Source organism: Arvicanthis niloticus, chromosome 1, assembly GCF_011762505.2.
Source record: "Arvicanthis niloticus isolate mArvNil1 chromosome 1, mArvNil1.pat.X, whole genome shotgun sequence".
Taxonomy (NCBI): domain Eukaryota; kingdom Metazoa; phylum Chordata; class Mammalia; order Rodentia; family Muridae; genus Arvicanthis; species Arvicanthis niloticus.
The window spans coordinates 51,421,432-51,437,728 of NC_047658.1; the positions used below are offsets into that span (position 1 = coordinate 51,421,432).

Genomic DNA, 16,297 nt, shown 5'->3' on the forward strand with positions numbered 1-16,297 from the left:
TGCTTCCCAAGGCCCAGCTCTTACCATCCCTGTGGGAGCCACCATATGTACCCCTCACATCCTAGAGGTTCCTAATACCCAACCTCAAAAACTTGTCCTGGGAATCAGACTGCAGTGAACTTGCAGTCTGACACTGTATGGAGCAGGAAGACATCCTCCTTCCTCCACTCCCCCAGACCTACAGCATGCCCCCCAGTTCCCTCTCCAACTTCCCTAACCATTGTATTAATCTCATGCTCCCACTGAGTGACAAATCTGGAAGCCCATTTTAGAAATTCTTTATTTACATTTTCTCTTAAAAATATATATAGATCTCGTTCCCTGTTGATTTTTTGGTTCTGGGTCTTGTGAGGAGAAAGTAGTAGAGCATTCAGGGAGACTCTTTGTAGCTGCCCTTTGTCCAGTAAATCTAGCCTCAGAGCTGGGCTTCCCTGAGATCAGTCAGCCCCAGAGGCCTGAGTCTGGGGCAGAGTTGGCATGAGGGGCAAGAACTGGGAGGTGTCCGGCAGCCTGACAATTAGGAGCTAGGCTGGAGATTTCATCCTTGAGGGTAGGATGCTGGTGTCTGGAGCTCTGAGGATAGAGACCCTGCACAGGCTGCTGAGATAGTCAGAGGTGTCACACTGGGATAAGTGGTTCTCAGAACCAGGGACTAACTGTTCTCTGTGAACCACTTGAGTACCACATCTTTGTTCTCCTTCACCCAGTTGATGTTGGCTTTCGTCTTCTCCAGGGCTTGCTCCAGAGCCCGAGTGCCAGAGCCGAAGCCTGTCGCCGAGTTCTCTGCCTTAAACTGCTCCAGCTGTTTTAAGAAACCAAAGTATCAGATCTGAGCTGGTTCTCCACCTCAGCCCTGAGAAGAGGGGTGCTTCCCAGCCCTCTGCCTCTCACTCCACTCTCAGGCCCCTGAGGGGTGGGGGCCATATCTTGTTCCCATATCTTGTGCTCACCTACCCGGAAGTTGTGAAACCACAGCCCCAGGTGGGATCTGCTCTGAGAGTATCCGGCTTTATTGTGCAAGAGCTCAAAGAGTTAGCCCTGAGTTTCACCTGAAGTATCTCAACCCAGTAATGAGCCAATGAAACAGGTGCCACGTGGAGCCATGACTGTGGGAATTTCTGAACCTCTCAGATGATCGAGTTGTTTCAGTGCCTAAGTGGCTTTTTAAAAAAGTACTAGTTAGGGTGCGGTGCTTGCTGAGCATGATGGGGGCCCTGGGTCCCCATCTCATCGCTCAAAACAGTAAAGTGGAGTGAAGAGTGGAGTGAAGGGAGGGGGCCATTGCAATTCACGCCTAACAGGATTTTGTGCACATAGAATCCTAGGGAATCTGTGAGAGAACTATCAGAACGCAGGCTGAGCTACAGCTCAGTTTGCCCAGCATGTGTGAAGCCCTCCTCGATTCCATCCCCAGCACCAAAAAAGAGGAAACTTGTTAGAACTAGGATCCAGCAAGATTTCATAATGTAGAACCAGTGTACAACATCACTGTACTCCAAGGGACAGAAATGAAAACCTGAGAAGTCAGAGAATTTTTCACTTGTAACAGCATCAAAAAATTAAGTACTGGGGCCAGGCATGGTGGTGCATGCCTTTGATCTCAGCACTTGGGTGTCAGCAGCAGAAAGTACTTGGTGAGTTCGAACCCAGCCTGGTCTACACAATGAATTCCAGGCCAGCCAGAGTCACATAGTGAGGCCCTGTCTCAAAAAAATAAAATAATCAAATAAAAAGTGTAGAGGGGTACAGCTAGGTGGTGGTGTGCTTGCTGTCACATTGAGTCCCTAAGTCGAATACACACACACACACACACACACACACACACACACACACACACCTTCTACAACACAGCAATTAAAAGGCAAAAGCTCAAATTAAAACCAGGGAAAAGACATGAATAGATGTCTTTTCCCAGTGATATGCAAATAGACAGCAAGCTCCCACCATTAGCCATTCAGGCGCTGCCCAGGAACACGGAGAAACTGGACCCATCGACACTGATGGCAGGAATGTTGCAATAGTGCATTTGCTCTGGGCAGTGGAGAAGTTATGTCCTGGTTTCTCTTCCCAGCCCCATGGGCCCAGAAGAAAGACTCAGACTCAAAATATACTTACAAATACCTTGGCTATATAGCTAGGTTCTTCTCTGACTTATTATAACCCATTTACTCTAATCTCCATTTGCCATGTGGCCAGTTACCTGAGCCCAGGTACCATGTGTCTGACTCTTCACATCTTCCTGGACAAATGTCCCTCGTTTTACTCTATCCCAGAATTCTTTCTGCCTCCAGGTATCCCGTCTTCTATTCTACCCTTTCCTATAGGCCATAGGCTTTTAAATTGACAGGTGATGCATCCATGCAATATATGAGATATTCTGTCTATAGGACAAATTTTAGCAGTTTCTTTAAAAAGTTAAACATGGAGTAAACAAATGAATAACAATTCCTCTCCCAGGATTATGCCCAGGAGAAAAGGAAACAATAAAAACATGCACATGAATTTCACAGCAGTACTGTTCATAACAAAAGTGGGAACAACCGAAATGTCCATCATGTGACGAATGGATAAAGAAGCTGTGGTATGTTTACACAATGGAGTACTACTCAGCCAGGCAAAGGAACCATGTGTTTTAACAGGAACCAGTCTTTTAAACCTTCGACGCTAAGTGGAAGAAGCCAGACACAAACAGTTCATATTACAGAATTCCATTTCAAGTCACAAATTTTATGATTCTATTTTATGAAATGCAAAGGTAAAGTAGATTAGTGGTTGCCAGGGGCTAGGGAGATGGGACAGGAATGAGAAAAAAATTGCTAGCAGCTGCATGCTTTCTTTGGAGAGTGGGTGGCAAAGATCGGTTGTACAATCTTGCAAAAATACTAAAAAGCACTTAACATGGTAAAGTTTAAGGTCCATGAACTGTAACTGAGTTTTTTTCTTAAAGGAATCTAGGTGCACAATCCTAGTTACTCAGGAGACACGGGCAGAAGGAGAGCTGGAGCCCAGAGTGCAGGCTCACTTTAGGCAATTAGTGAATAAATAGAGTTTTAAAGTTCCAAGGTTTTGTTGTTTGTTTGTTTTGTTTTGTTTTGTTTTGTTTTTCAAGACAGGTTTCTCTGTGTAGCCCTGGCTGTCCTGGAACTCACTCTGTAGACTAGGCTGGCCTTGAACTCAGAAATCTGCCTGCCTCTGCCTCCCAAGTGCTGGGATCAAAGGCGTGCGCCACCACTGCAGACTCATTAATATCTACAAAGTCTTTCAATCCTTGCTCTGCGAGTGGAAGCCACTACCTTCAACTGGAAAAACCAGACAAAGCCCAGGGTGAGGAGAGGTCTGGCCACTTACCTGCTGCAGCTCGAACTCAGAGGAGAAGCGCCGTGTCACTCCCTGGATGAGATTGGCAAAGGAGAAAGAGCCTCCACCGTAACTGTGGGGGTGGGGGAGAGAAGGAGGGAGTGAGCATGAGCGGTGGAGGGGCTGAGACCCAAGGACTCTCTCTGCAGGTGTCAGGAAACTATAGGACCCCACAACTATTCTGTGAGGGAGACCTAAGGAGATAAAACCCAGAACCCCAAGAGACCTTTCCAGGACAAGCAGGAGGCAAGACTTGAACACAGCTCAGGCTGTGGGTCTCTGACTCCTTGTCCCTGTTGGAGTTTTCTAAATGAGAAAGTTCAGCACGGGAGTGGGGAGGTGGATGGGTCACCCAAGCACACCCAGTCTCAGCCTTTGATAGTTCAACACTCACTCCTCAAACAGTTTCTTCCAGTTACTTCGGACAAAGTCCCAAACCAGAGACTGCCCAGCCACATTGCTGGCGATGTTGATGATGGTGTTGGTGGCATCCTGCTTCCGGATGTAGTCTGGGTTCAGAGTGTAACTCAGGTACCTGTGGGCAGCAGGCAAGGATAGGGCTACTTGAGGACTGCAGTCCCAGGACACAGGGTTGGGAGCCCGATGCCACGCACACAACCACTGCCTCTCGCATCGCTCCACATCCCTTTGATGTGGGAAGAGCTGTGGGGCGCGTTGGTACCTCCCCTCTGTTGGCGGGAAACTGAGTCACCTACACAGACAGGGTCATAGGATCACTGGTCATGCAAGTGTGTGCTACCATGAAACTCTCTTGAGAGCAGATAAAAGAAGGAAGGCATTCCTGCCCTCTCAGCCTTCACACCAGGTAAAGTGGCTGCTCCTTACTTTGATGGTGAAGGAGACTCAACTGAACTGTTTCTCATGAACACTGATGGAGCAAAGAATATGATTCTCATGGGTTTGGGGGTCATGGATGTCCTGTGGAATCGGGAACAATGCCTAGCCATAGTTAGTCTCTGGAACTTTGCAGGTCTGGCCTATGAAAGGGTTACCAGGGTGGGAGAGACCTCACCCAGGAGCAGGAGACCCTGCCGTGAGGCTCAAAACGGAGCCCACAGCAGTTAAGAGTTAGGGATCTGACCCTGACCTTGACCCTGGCTTAGTCACATACTAAGCCTGTGGTCTCTGAACAACTAATTGATTTGCCTCTGAGCCTCCCTGTCCTCGCCAGCACATGGCTGAGAGGCTGGTAGGAAGAAGAGCATGGAGTCTGTGGGTGGGGCCAGGTCCTTACCTGTTCAAAATCCACACCTCTTTGCTACAGGCCAAGGCTGACCGGAGTTTGTCTGCCTCGTTCACCAAAGTTGCATTCCGGAACTGTTCCCAAGCAAAGTTCCACTCTTCCTCGCCGCCAAAAGCAATAGCATTGCAGTAGACAGTATATCGAAGGTTGGGGTGGATCCTGGGATGGATTGAGGGAGTCAGGAGCAGAGGAACATCGAGGAGCGGGCAGCAAGGAGTTGCCGATGACTGGCCTGGGGCTCTATTTAGTCCAAGGGGCAGATAAGGACAGGCAGGGGAGGCACGGGGTAATACTCACGGGTTATTATCAGGGTTGTTCATCCAATATCTATAAAACCCAACAACCAGGTCCCTACACTCTTTGAGACCACTGGAACAGGCGGTGCTGATGGTGTTAATTTCATTGTACCTGTCCCAGAGATGACATGTGGTTAGTACATCCTGCCCAGACTCTCACCAAGACTATCCTCTTAACACACAACCAGAGGCCTAATTACTAAGGCTCTGTGGTTCACCTGACCCTTTGGGACTTTTCCTATTTTCTTCCTGCCTTTAGCCTGCATTTTCTTGGCTCCCAAGGCAGCCTCCGGTTTTCAGTTTGAATCTCTGTTAATAAAGTCAGGACTGGGGGTGTAGTTCAGTTTATAGATGTTTGTAGTTTTCAGGAAGCCCTGGGTTTGATCCCAGCCCTGTATAAACTGAGTATGGTGGTGCACACCTGTGATCCTACCACGTGAGAAGCTGAGGTAGAAGGATCAAAACTTCCAGGGTAGCCTGGGCTACCTAAAACCCTGTGACAAAGAAACCCACAAAATTCAAAAGAAGCCAGAAGAGCCTACAGGTGAGGTAGATCCCCAAGGCAGTGCCCCATGTTTCTAGGTGGGGTCTCTCCTTGGTTGGTGTCCAGGCATGGAAGGTTCCAGAGGAGAACACTGCCAGGTGGTGTTCTCAGCTCTGAGGTCCCACAGGCCCTCCAAAGCCACACAAGACAACACACTTACTGCTCCATCAGTGTTGGAGGGCGATCGGCCCAGTTGTTGGTTATATTTTGGAAGTGGAAGAAGAGGGGTGTGACTTGCTTTTTCAGATAGCTCTGTGGAAAGAACATAGGAGTTGTGTCAAGGGCCCAGGCTGACCTGCCTGGGTAGGCAGCCTCTCTGTAAGCAATGAGTGGTTGCTGGCAGGCAGGGAGAGGTCAGGGTGTATCCAAGGCCAGCACTTTCAATCTAGGTTACAGATGACTAAGCCAGACTGACTCAGGCCTAACCGTCTTTGTCCACCCACCATTGCCTCCAACTGTAATGTCAGGTCTCCTCCAAGATCTTACTGTAAGAAATCTAGGCAACACAGAGATGATCAGAGAGTGGGCACAAACTATGATTTTCCAGACCAGCAACACCATCCCCTCTTGCCCTTGCACCCTTTCTTGGCTTGTGCCTAATTCTGTGTGCTGCTCTTTTTTTTTTTTTTTTTTTTTTTAAACAAAACAAACCAAACACACAAAACCAAACTAATCTCATGTCAGCCTCATGCCGTCATTAAATTAAACTTTTTTTTTTCAGATTCTGATTTGATGTGGCAGACTGACTTGACTTTGCAACAAACTGAAGCCATTATCCAATGGTAAAAGGAACTGGCCTCTCCCCTCCCCAAGAACTTGTAAGTATTGGTGGCTGTGATATCAAGATGTCAACACAGGGCAGCTGGGAGCTAAGAAGGGAGATCAACGCAGCCTGAGATGAAGAATTTGCCACCAGGCTTCTGCAGAAGAGGACTTTGCTAGCCAGCTGGTGGAGGTGCACATCTTTAACCCCAGCACTCTGAAGACAGAGGAAGATGGATCTCTGAGTTTGAGGCCAGCCTAAAACAGAGTGAGTTCTAGGACAGCCAGAGAAACCTTGAAAAAAAAAAAAGAAAGAAAGAAAGAAAAAGAAAAGGGCTTGCTGTAGGGAGGCTCAGAATGAAAGGGCTGGGGGCGGGGGGTTGGGGGGGAGGCCGGGGCTGTGTATGGAGGTTGAATCCAAGTCTGTTGGTAGAAACTCGAGCTTGGCCTATGTCCAGTGGCAGCTTGCCCTCATTCACAGGAGATGCTGGACCAGAGAGGCTGGGGGTGCTAGGCACTACACACAGTGAGAAGGGTTACAAGGAGGTCAGAGGTGGAGGTTCCATCAGTCCCCACTGACCCCGAGTGTGGGCACTGCCAGCTTTACTGCATATAACAGAGACTCATGCCAGAGACACCAGACGATCTTGAGAGAATACCCAAGACCCATGAATATTCATTGATTTCTTTTTCTTTTTCTCTTTCCTTCCTTCCTTTTTTATAGTTTTAAAAAACTTCTGTTCTTTGACAGTCTGATATAAGTTTATCCTTAAGTTCAGTCCTTTCTCTTAAATTTTATGCCAGAGGCCAGGTTCAAGGCTTCGCACGTACTGTACACACATTTTCTCACTAAGTCACATCCCAGACTCCCAGCCTTTCACTTTTGAGTGTCTCCAGTGACGAATTATTTGGCCACCACATCTCCCCACAGTGAGATCTACAGGCGACAGACTACATGGAGCTTCTGATCCTTCTTTGCCATTGTCATCATCGTCACTAAGATATGGTTGCACTATGCAGTCCTGGCTAGCCTGAAACTCACCAAGCAGACACCAGGCTGAACTCACACTCAGAGCGCCTCCTACCTCTGTCTCCTGAATGCTGGGATTAAAGGAGCGCACCACCATACCCTTTTGTGGGCCTTAGCAGTCTCTTCTGTTCCAATTCTGGCTTCGGGTCACTTTTATTGCCTCACTCTTAAATCCAAAAAGGGCCTCTCAGCCTTCTACTTGACAGGAGACCAAGACAAACAGAAACCTCAAGTCAACAAAGAAAAAAGGGAGACTTCAAAAGCCGAGTACCGACTACCCTCCCGGACGAGAAGACGCCATGCAGGACACTGGGGCCCGAAACGGGAGGGAAGAATAAAACACCCTGCAGGTGAGGGACAAACACTGAGGGCCCCCTCCCTGGGGGAAAGTGAAGAGTCACCAAGCTGGAAACTAGGAGGACATGAAAGCCAAACCAAAGCAAAAGGAAGAAGTGGAAATGCACAGACTTCCAGAAAGACATGAAATGAACAGCAGATGGGAAAGAAGTTCAGAGGGACAGCAAACACATTCTGATACCTATGTCCAAGCCGAAAAGTCCCAGACTGGCCCACCAGGACTGCTGCAGGAGCCCAGAAGTTTCCAGGAAGCAAAATTGGTTACACACTGAGAACTGAGAAGGCCAAAAGCAGCTGACGTCGACAGATCAAGACCTTAGACATTCTCAGGAATGATTGCCAATCTAGAAACTTCCAAAACCAACTGAATTCTCAGTCCAGCAAGAAAGCAGAATAAAACCATTGCTGACTTTCTGCCTGAGAAAACCCACTGCCATAAACGCTCTCTCAAAAGGCTCAGAATATGTTCTCCCTGAGAGAAAATACGGAAGACAGCCATGGGCTGAGGAAGCTCAGGCAGGACCTTGTGCAGGGCCTCGGCAACAGTCTTGGCCATGACAGAGGACTTCGGGAAGTACATGAACTCTCCTGTGGGCTCAGTCCACCAAGCCTTACTAGATGGGGACACCACAGCTGTCAGCACAGACACACTCCAGCTGGCTCTGAAGGGAATACTGACACGAGGTGTCTGCTGAGTGGCTGATTTGATAAGTATTGTTGCGCTACGGTACTGGCTTGAGAGGATCCTGGGCAAGCATGAAAAGTTAAAAGGCTGTTTATCAAAATATGTATTTGCTATTCTAGGGAGATAGTAGAATTTAAAAAAATTAAAAGAATTCCAGGCCAACCTACAAAGACGATCTAAAAATTAAACCAATAAGCCAACAAACAATAAAAAGAAGCAAAACAAAAAGCAACCAAAAAAATTGGGCTAGGGAGATGGTTCAGTTAACCCAGGGTTTGCCATGAGGAGTTGAGTTCAATCCCCAGAACACAGAAACACACACACACACACACCCCAAATCCCCGACAACAAAAGTCTCTTAAATGTGATCTACAGAGCTACGAACATTCCGTCAAAGGGGCATTGCGGTGTAACTTGGCCAGTCCCAGCTGTTAGTCACGTATTTCTGTTTTCTTTGTCTGCTGTTTGCTCTCTTATGAAGGATGCAGTGAGCGTCGCATGGGTGTGGCCTCGTCCTGAGCCAGCTCCTACAGGCTTGTCCTCTCCAGTGGGAGCTTCACACATCTAGGCCACGCTATAAACGTGTCAAAGCCTGTAAGACCAGTGTTTACTGCCAGCCTAGGGGCAAATGCTGTGGTGGCCAGGCCCACATCTCAGCAGACACTGGTGTTGCTGGCAACAGCTGCCTAAGGCACATGGCAGGTAAGATAGGCCTTTAGGTTTCCAGTGCAATGTCCTCTCTGGGCCTCCCCAAGTCATTAATTTCCCGTGTTTCCAATGGGAAGACTTTGCTAGACTTTGCTTGTCTTTTTTTTTTTTTTTTTTTTTGGTGGGGGTAGGAAGGAGGCGCCCATACTTCTAGCCTTCTCCATGCCTGCTCGTTTTAGAACCCTTACTCTGCCATCCTCTCCAAACCTGTTTTCTCAAAAGAGCTTGGCCAGGTAATAACTTAATAACTGCCCAGTGGTGCAGGTTAGACCCTGGGATGTCAGTCAGCAATTCATACCTTCATGGGGCCGTAGACCTCTGTGCGGTCCAACATGAGGTTGAAGTAGTTCAGGCTGCTCAGGGCAGCTGCCCAGGGCATGTATTCCATTTCTTTGTCCAGGAAGAGGGTGTTGTTCAGTGCCAGAGTGATGGGTATCTTTTGAGCACTGGGGACAAACAGAAGGCCCCAGATCAGCACCCACTCAACCCAGCCACACTCTGGGGACCTTAACCCAGGTTCTCAAGGACATACCTACACTTGGGTCTTCTGACCCTTTCATATTTTCCACTCGAGAAGGAGTGACACAGGTGTTAGTGGTGCCACCATTGGGGTCCAACCTCAGTCTACTGCCAGTCATCTTCTCTTGCCTATAAACCTCATTTTATTTAGTTCTTACTATGATAATCTTTATTGTTTTGAGAAAGGATCTCTCTATGTAACCCTGGCTGTCCTAGAACTCATTGTGTAGACCATGTTGGCCTCAAAGTCACAGAGAAACAACCACCTTCCAAATGCTGGGATTAAAGGCATTAAAGGCACCGCCCGGCGGTGGTGGTGCATGCCTTTAATCCCAGCACTTGGGAGGCAGAGGCAGGTGGATTTCTGAGTTCGAGGCCAGCCTGGTCTACAGAGTGAGTTCCAGGACAGCAAGGACTACACAGAGAAACCCTGTCTCGAAAAACCAAAAAAAAAAAAAAAAAAAAAAAAAACCATGCACCCCACCATTTATACTGACTTGGTATAACGTATACTGACTTCCCCAAAGCCACTCAGCTCAAAAGAGACCCAGCTCAGAGCTCCATGCGCTTAACTCTGCTGAGCTTTTCCTGGAGTGTGTGTGTGTGTGTGTGTGTGTGTGTGTCCCCGCACACATGCGTGCACAATACAGGTGTGTGTGTGTAGGGGTGCTCATGTGTCTGCATGTGTTCCTGTGGGTGCGTGCACATGTGCCTGCAGGTATGTATGAGTGTGTCTATGTATGTGGAGGCCAGAGGCCATCGAGGTGGGGGTCTTCCTCAATTGATCTCCATCTTATTTTTTTGAGACATGAGTCTTTTACTGAACCTGGAACTCACTGAATTCATGAGGCTGTCTGGCCGAGCTCAGGGACCTGCTTCTCCGCATCAGTGGTGGTACACTGCCATATCAGTTTTTATGGGCTCACGGAATCTAATGGTTTTTCTAATGCTGAGTGACAAGGCCTAAGTCATCTCTGCCGACCTTTCTATGAAGCTCTTCTGACTGGACCCTTTCCCCATCTTCTTGCTTAGGCTATTTGTAGGTATTTGGTCCACAAATGACTTTGGGAAATATCACTCAAGTCAGACACCTCCCTTGCTGCCTCACCATAACCACCATGAGCGAGCATGTTATCCTGTGAGGTAGAACAGGTGTTCATTAAGCATCATTGTGTCCAAGTTCTGTCTCTTCTGTCCTTCTCAAGCCAGACTTTTTTTTTTAAGCACCAAGCACAGGCCTGGTGTGCACACAGCACTCGGGCAAGCTGGGGTGGTGGGTGGGAAGTGGGCAGTGAAGCAGGAGATCCCTGTGTGTGCTGCTGTGACATGTGGGGTAAGGTGCTCTAATGCCATCAGAGTCTTTATCTATGAAATGGCCAGGGGACCATGGGAGGCTGCTCTGGGGGCACCTGACACAGCACCTGATGGGCATCAAGGATAGCAGGGGGAATGTAGGGTCATTCGCCATCAGTCATAGGCTTCTGTGCATAGCCAGGAGGGCACTCACCTGGCCAGGTCGAAGGAGTCGTGGATAATCTGTGCCCGGTTGATGACAGGGATAACCTAGAGAGGGAAACAGTGTGACTTTGGGCTTACAGTATGGAGTAGACGTTGATTTCTGATGGTTCATCATACCATGGGACACGGACACGCAGGGATACCCACGGAAAGGTTTGTTTGCAGCTGATTCTGAAGCTTCCTCCAGTTGCTTTCATCATAGTTAACCAGGTAGTAGCCAGTTACATCGGTGTTCAGTAAGACCCAGTCATTGGGTGACGATGTCCGGAATTTTTCATTTTGGTCTGTGGAGTAAAGCAGACAGCTGGGCTGGGTGGAGTGTGCTCAGAAGGCCAAGAAGAACCCTGAGCCTCTTCTCAGCATCCATCTTGCTTAGCCACCTCCCACTGGTACCCTGTGTGTGACACAGTTCACTTTCTGGGCCTTTGCATGAAAGTGACCCCTCATTCCTGGCTCACCACTCCGGGTAAGCACCACAGCCAGACTCTACAGTTGACAGTTAGAGGGTCCCTGGATGTTTCTGACTGCATGCCTTCCTTCGCCTGCTTCTGAGTGAGTGGCCTTTGCCTTTGCCTTCTCAGTGCCTGGTCACATAGGGCAGCTCCTTGTACCTGCCAACCACTGTCCTAAGCATTTTACAGGAATTCTCTCTTGTGGCTCTCACACAACTCGATGGAGCAGGAAGACCAGAGAGGACTGGTAAGTTGCCTGAGGCCACATAGAAGCAAGGTGAGAATTGGAAACAAAGTTATCAGCTCCATTTGTTGAGTGAGATAATGAAGGGAACCTTCACTCAGCTCTCCCCAAACCCCACAACCCCAACCCCACCCAACTCCCTGAAGAACTCAGGCCAAGAGACAACAGATAAGGGGGGGGGGGGGGTAGATTACCTTTCTGGTTCTTCAGCCAGTAGGGCTCCTCCTCCTGTCCATTTCTGAGAAACGGGATGGGCACGATCCAGAGGTAACTGTAGTGAGAGACCGTGACCCAGAGTGATGATCGGGAACTCTTACCACCTGGGGTACCCCGCTCAGGTGCTGCACACTGATACCAAGTGTCTACTGTGCTCCTAACTGCACTGGTCACCTCCCTTGTGTCCCACCCTTCCCAGGGACTTTGGTGGCATCATCTGCTCACTTAAACTGTGAGGGGCGGGTAACATTGGACGTGGGGTCCAGGCGGAAGTATTCCTGGGAGATTTCTCCCGTATTGGTGTTCACAGTGACAACAGGAAAGCCCATCTGTAGAGTCCAGCGGTCCATGATGGTGCGCACCGAGGCTGGGAGTGTGACACTTGTCTGTTGGTCCACAGCCTGTTCAAGGGACAAGGTGTGGCTGGTGAACCACTATCCTCCCACCCACCACCCAGGCAGCCTCTGCAGATTCTTGCCAGCCGAAGACTGTGTGGTGTCATTGATGCAAGGAAGTGGGGCAGAGGACAAGTCTGGCTCTGTCGCTCATTGTCTGCCCAGAGCTGAGTGACATGGAGAATCTCTCAGCTTCTAGCTAATTCTGTTGCCGGCACAGCTGTATGTGGCCCCAAGACATGGCCCATGCCTAGGGCACCTTCTGAATGTTTAGAGATGTGAAGAACAGAGAAGAGAGAAAGCATTGCCCAATGTCACAGGCAGGAGCAAGGGACAAGGCTGTGGGATTGGAGGAAAAGTACCCCCAATAGAAGGGATGTCAAAGCCCTGTTACTGTCTTCTCAGATCTTTCTCATCTTTCTCAAATGCTTTGGGCAGTGCTTTTGTAATCACAGCAAAAAGCCAATCTGCTAGTAACTTAAGCTGTGAACCCCGGAAAGTTGGGCAGAAAAGAAGCTGTCAGAGGTAAACGGGGGGGGGGGGGGGGGGGGGAGGTGTGCACAGAAGATGGGGAAGGGAAGGAGGTGAGCTTTTTGGAGGGCAGGAAGGCAGGTGGTGGAGGGAGGATCCCATAAGGCACCACCAAGTCAGCTGTCAGAATCAGGGTGGAGAGGTTAGCCAGCTGGGTCTGCAGATGGGATGGGGTTGGGGTAGGGGTCATGAGACTAGACCCTGCCCAGCTGTGACTCTGTGACATCCCCTCCCCAGTGAGATGGCCTTGGGGCCCAGAAAGACAGACTATAGCAGCCAGGAAGCGGTTGGACAGAAAGACAGAGCCCTAGGGCCCTAGAGGAACAAAGATGGAGGAGAGGTGGGCAGGGCCAAGGAAGAGTGGGTAAAGTCTGCAGAGAAGACTGGAGGGCAAGGAGAGGGAGGGGAGACAAAGTGATGAGGGTTCATGGGGAGGGTGGACTCCAGACCTGAGGAGAGGCAGGAAGGAGAGCAGCCTCTGGGCAAGGCAGGAGGGCTTGGAAGCTGGGGAATGGAATGTGAGGCAGGCTGGGTTAGAGGGTCAGAGTTTGCATCCAATGTGCTGGTGTGTGCAAGGACGTGCCAGGCCAGGACAGCCATGGGGCACAGAGCAACTGGGAGGGATGAGTCAGTTAAATGTCTGGTTCCAAAGTTCTGGCAGAAGAAAGAGGAAAAGGAGAAGGAGGAGGAGGAAGGGGGATAGAGGTAGTAGCTGGGCGTAGGAGCCCTGAAGCTTATATTCTCAAGACTAAGGGACCCACAAGGCTCCCCATGGTGCAGCTAAGCAAGAACCTCAAGTGGGCCTGCTCTGGTGGTGCAGACTGGTAGGATATGCTGAGGAGGCAGAGGCAGGTGGATCTCTGGGTTCAAAGCCAGTCTGGTTTACAAAATAAGTTCCAGGACAGCCAAGGCTACACAGTAAGACCCTGTCCCAACAAAACAAAACAAAACAAAACAAAACAAAACAAAACAAAACAAAACAAAAGGCCAGATGTGTTAGTATGTATCTATAATATCAGCTCTCCTAAGGGGAGATGGGGGGTTGAGTGTTCATGCAGAGAAACAAGATATCCCCTGTCTCAGAAACAAGATGGGAGAACCAAGCCGGGTGGTGGTGGCGCACGCCTTTAATCCCAGCACTTGGGAGGCAGAGGCAGGCGGATTTCTGAGTTCAAGGCCAGCCTGGTCTACAGAGTGAGTTCCAGGACAACCAGGACTACACAGAGAAACCCTGTCTCGGAAAAACCAAAAAAAAAAAAAAAAAAAAAGATGGGAGAACCAACTGAAGAGAACCCATTTTAAAAAAATAAGAAAACCTGAAGTGGGCTGTGAGCAGGGGGCTTACCCACCCTCTTTAAGGATCTATCTTTATACCCATTTTATAGATCAGACACTGAGGCTCCAGACAGTTTGCCTGGGTTACTGAACATAGTAGCTGGGCACAGTCCCTCACATGCTGTTCCCAGGGACTTTGGGCCTTAGGGCCTGAATGGAGAAAGCTTGGTACCCACCTTCTGCAGGTGTTCCCACAGGTCCAGATAAATGGTGTTCGAGTATTGGAAGGTGTGGAGATAAGACTGTGGAGATGACAAGCCTTGGTAAGGGCTGGGTGACACTCAGGGCTGAGGAGGGTTATGCTGGGGGAAGCCACCATGCAGAGGGACCGCCTGGAGCTGTACTCACTGAAAGACCCTTCTTGAACAGGTCCTCTGTCAGGAAGCTGGACAGCATCCTAATGACTGAGGCTCCCTAGTGTTAGAGGGGAAGGAACTCAGCAGGCCAAGCATCCCCAGAGCAGCAGCTGTGAAGAGCTCCCCTTGTGGGGCGCACCCCTTCCCACCCCAACTCAGAAGCCAGGAGGCACCTTGCTGTAGGTGATGCTGTCAAACAGCTCACTGATCTGGGCTGGTGTTTTGACCTCATCGGCAGGGCTGGACAATGGGTGGGAGGAGGTGAGCGCATCCACGGCCATCACACGGTACACGTCATTCAGTACAATCAGGTCTTTCTGCAGAGTCCCCAGATGCCATCGGGAGATCAGAAGGGGTGTTGTAGACACTCCACTCTTCCACCTCGGCCCAACTCCCAGAATGGAGACTCACCAGATTCCAGGTGGGCTCTGCATGGTCAGCACCCAGATATTCCACATAGGAGGCAAAGCCCTCGTTCAGCCACAGGTCATTCCACCAATCCACCGTCACCAGGTTGCCGAACCACTGCAGGGGACACAGGTGAGACACTGAGCCTCTCAGGCCTTGCCATCACTAATAGCATCTAGCCATGTGCTGGCTGTCTACTGGCACAGGCCAGGTAAGGACTTGATACCCCAAGGTCTTTGCTCCTTATTGGTTCTCCCACAACTACCCACCTGATGGGCCAGCTCATGAGCGATCACAGTGACCACCCGTTCCTTGTTGCTAATGGAGGAGGACGTAGGGTCAAAGACCAGGGAACTCTCACGGTAGGTCACTAGCCCCCAGTTCTCCATGGCTCCAGCATTGAAGTCAGGTAGGCCAATCTGGTCTGTGGAGGGGATCCAGGTGTCAATGGGAGGCATCTGAATGGGTATCCTGGTACTACCTCCATGAAGGTCCCATGGTCACTCACCAGACTTTGGTAGAGGGTAGGATGTATTATAATGTTGGGCAAAGAAGTCTAGGATGGGGCCTGTAACACTCAGTGCATAATCACCATGGCCCTGATCAATGGCACTGGGCCGAGCCCAGATTCGAATCTGCAGAATGAGAGGGAGGAGGTCAGGTTTAGGGTCTTCTGGGATCCTGAGGAGAGTGGGTAGAGTCCCAGGATATAGGGAGCTAGAGGTCCCTGATAAGTCAGGATGGAGACCAACTAGATTAAACAGAGAAAAATGAGCATGGTCACATGCCTATAAATTCAGCATTTAAGAGGTCAAAGTAGGAGGGTCACAAGTTCAAGGCCAGCCTGGGCACCTTAGTGGATTGCGTCTCAAAATTTAAAACAGAGGGTAGATGGATGGCTCAGTGGCTGTGCTAATTTTATGTCAACTTAACAGGCCAGAGTCATCTGAGAGATGGACCCTCACTTCAGGAAATGCTTCCAGAAGATCTGTCTAGAGGCAAGCCTGTAAAGCATTTTCTTAATCGATGATTGATGTGGGAGGGTCCAGCCCATTGTGGGTGATGCGACCTCTGGGCTGGGGGTGGTCCTCACTTCTAAAGAAAGAAGGCTGAGCAAGCCAGGAGGAGGAAGCCAGAAAACAGCAGGCCTCCATGGCCTCTGTACTAGCTCCTGCCTCCAGGTTCCAACACCGCTTGAGTTCCGGCCTGACTTTCATTGATGAGCCGCCATATGGAAGCATAAGCCAAATAAACCCTTTCTTCCTCGGTTTGCTTTTGGTCCCTGTGTTTCACCACAGCAACAGTAACCCTGACTAAGAC

At 49.6% G+C, this 16,297-nt stretch overlaps 1 protein-coding gene across 1 annotated transcript in view; it reads right to left on the reverse strand.

Moving 5' to 3' along the window:
• Nucleotides 1-262: 262 nt before the first annotated feature.
• The window catches only part of Anpep (alanyl aminopeptidase, membrane), a 43,214-nt gene continuing 27,179 nt past the window's right edge, over nt 263-16,297 (reverse strand). The window contains exons 5-21 of the mRNA XM_034520361.1: nt 15,486-15,612; nt 15,247-15,401; nt 14,981-15,094; nt 14,743-14,886; nt 14,562-14,627; nt 14,390-14,455; nt 12,178-12,353; nt 11,931-12,007; nt 11,188-11,324; nt 11,030-11,085; nt 9,302-9,449; nt 5,622-5,713; nt 4,919-5,029; nt 4,613-4,780; nt 3,752-3,892; nt 3,349-3,430; nt 263-802 (exon numbers count right to left, since the gene is read on the reverse strand). Coding sequence (XP_034376252.1) covers nt 653-802; nt 3,349-3,430; nt 3,752-3,892; nt 4,613-4,780; nt 4,919-5,029; nt 5,622-5,713; nt 9,302-9,449; nt 11,030-11,085; nt 11,188-11,324; nt 11,931-12,007; nt 12,178-12,353; nt 14,390-14,455; nt 14,562-14,627; nt 14,743-14,886; nt 14,981-15,094; nt 15,247-15,401; nt 15,486-15,612 — 2,010 coding nt within the window. The 3' untranslated portion in view covers nt 263-652. The remainder of the gene's footprint in view (nt 803-3,348; nt 3,431-3,751; nt 3,893-4,612; nt 4,781-4,918; nt 5,030-5,621; nt 5,714-9,301; nt 9,450-11,029; nt 11,086-11,187; nt 11,325-11,930; nt 12,008-12,177; nt 12,354-14,389; nt 14,456-14,561; nt 14,628-14,742; nt 14,887-14,980; nt 15,095-15,246; nt 15,402-15,485; nt 15,613-16,297) is intronic.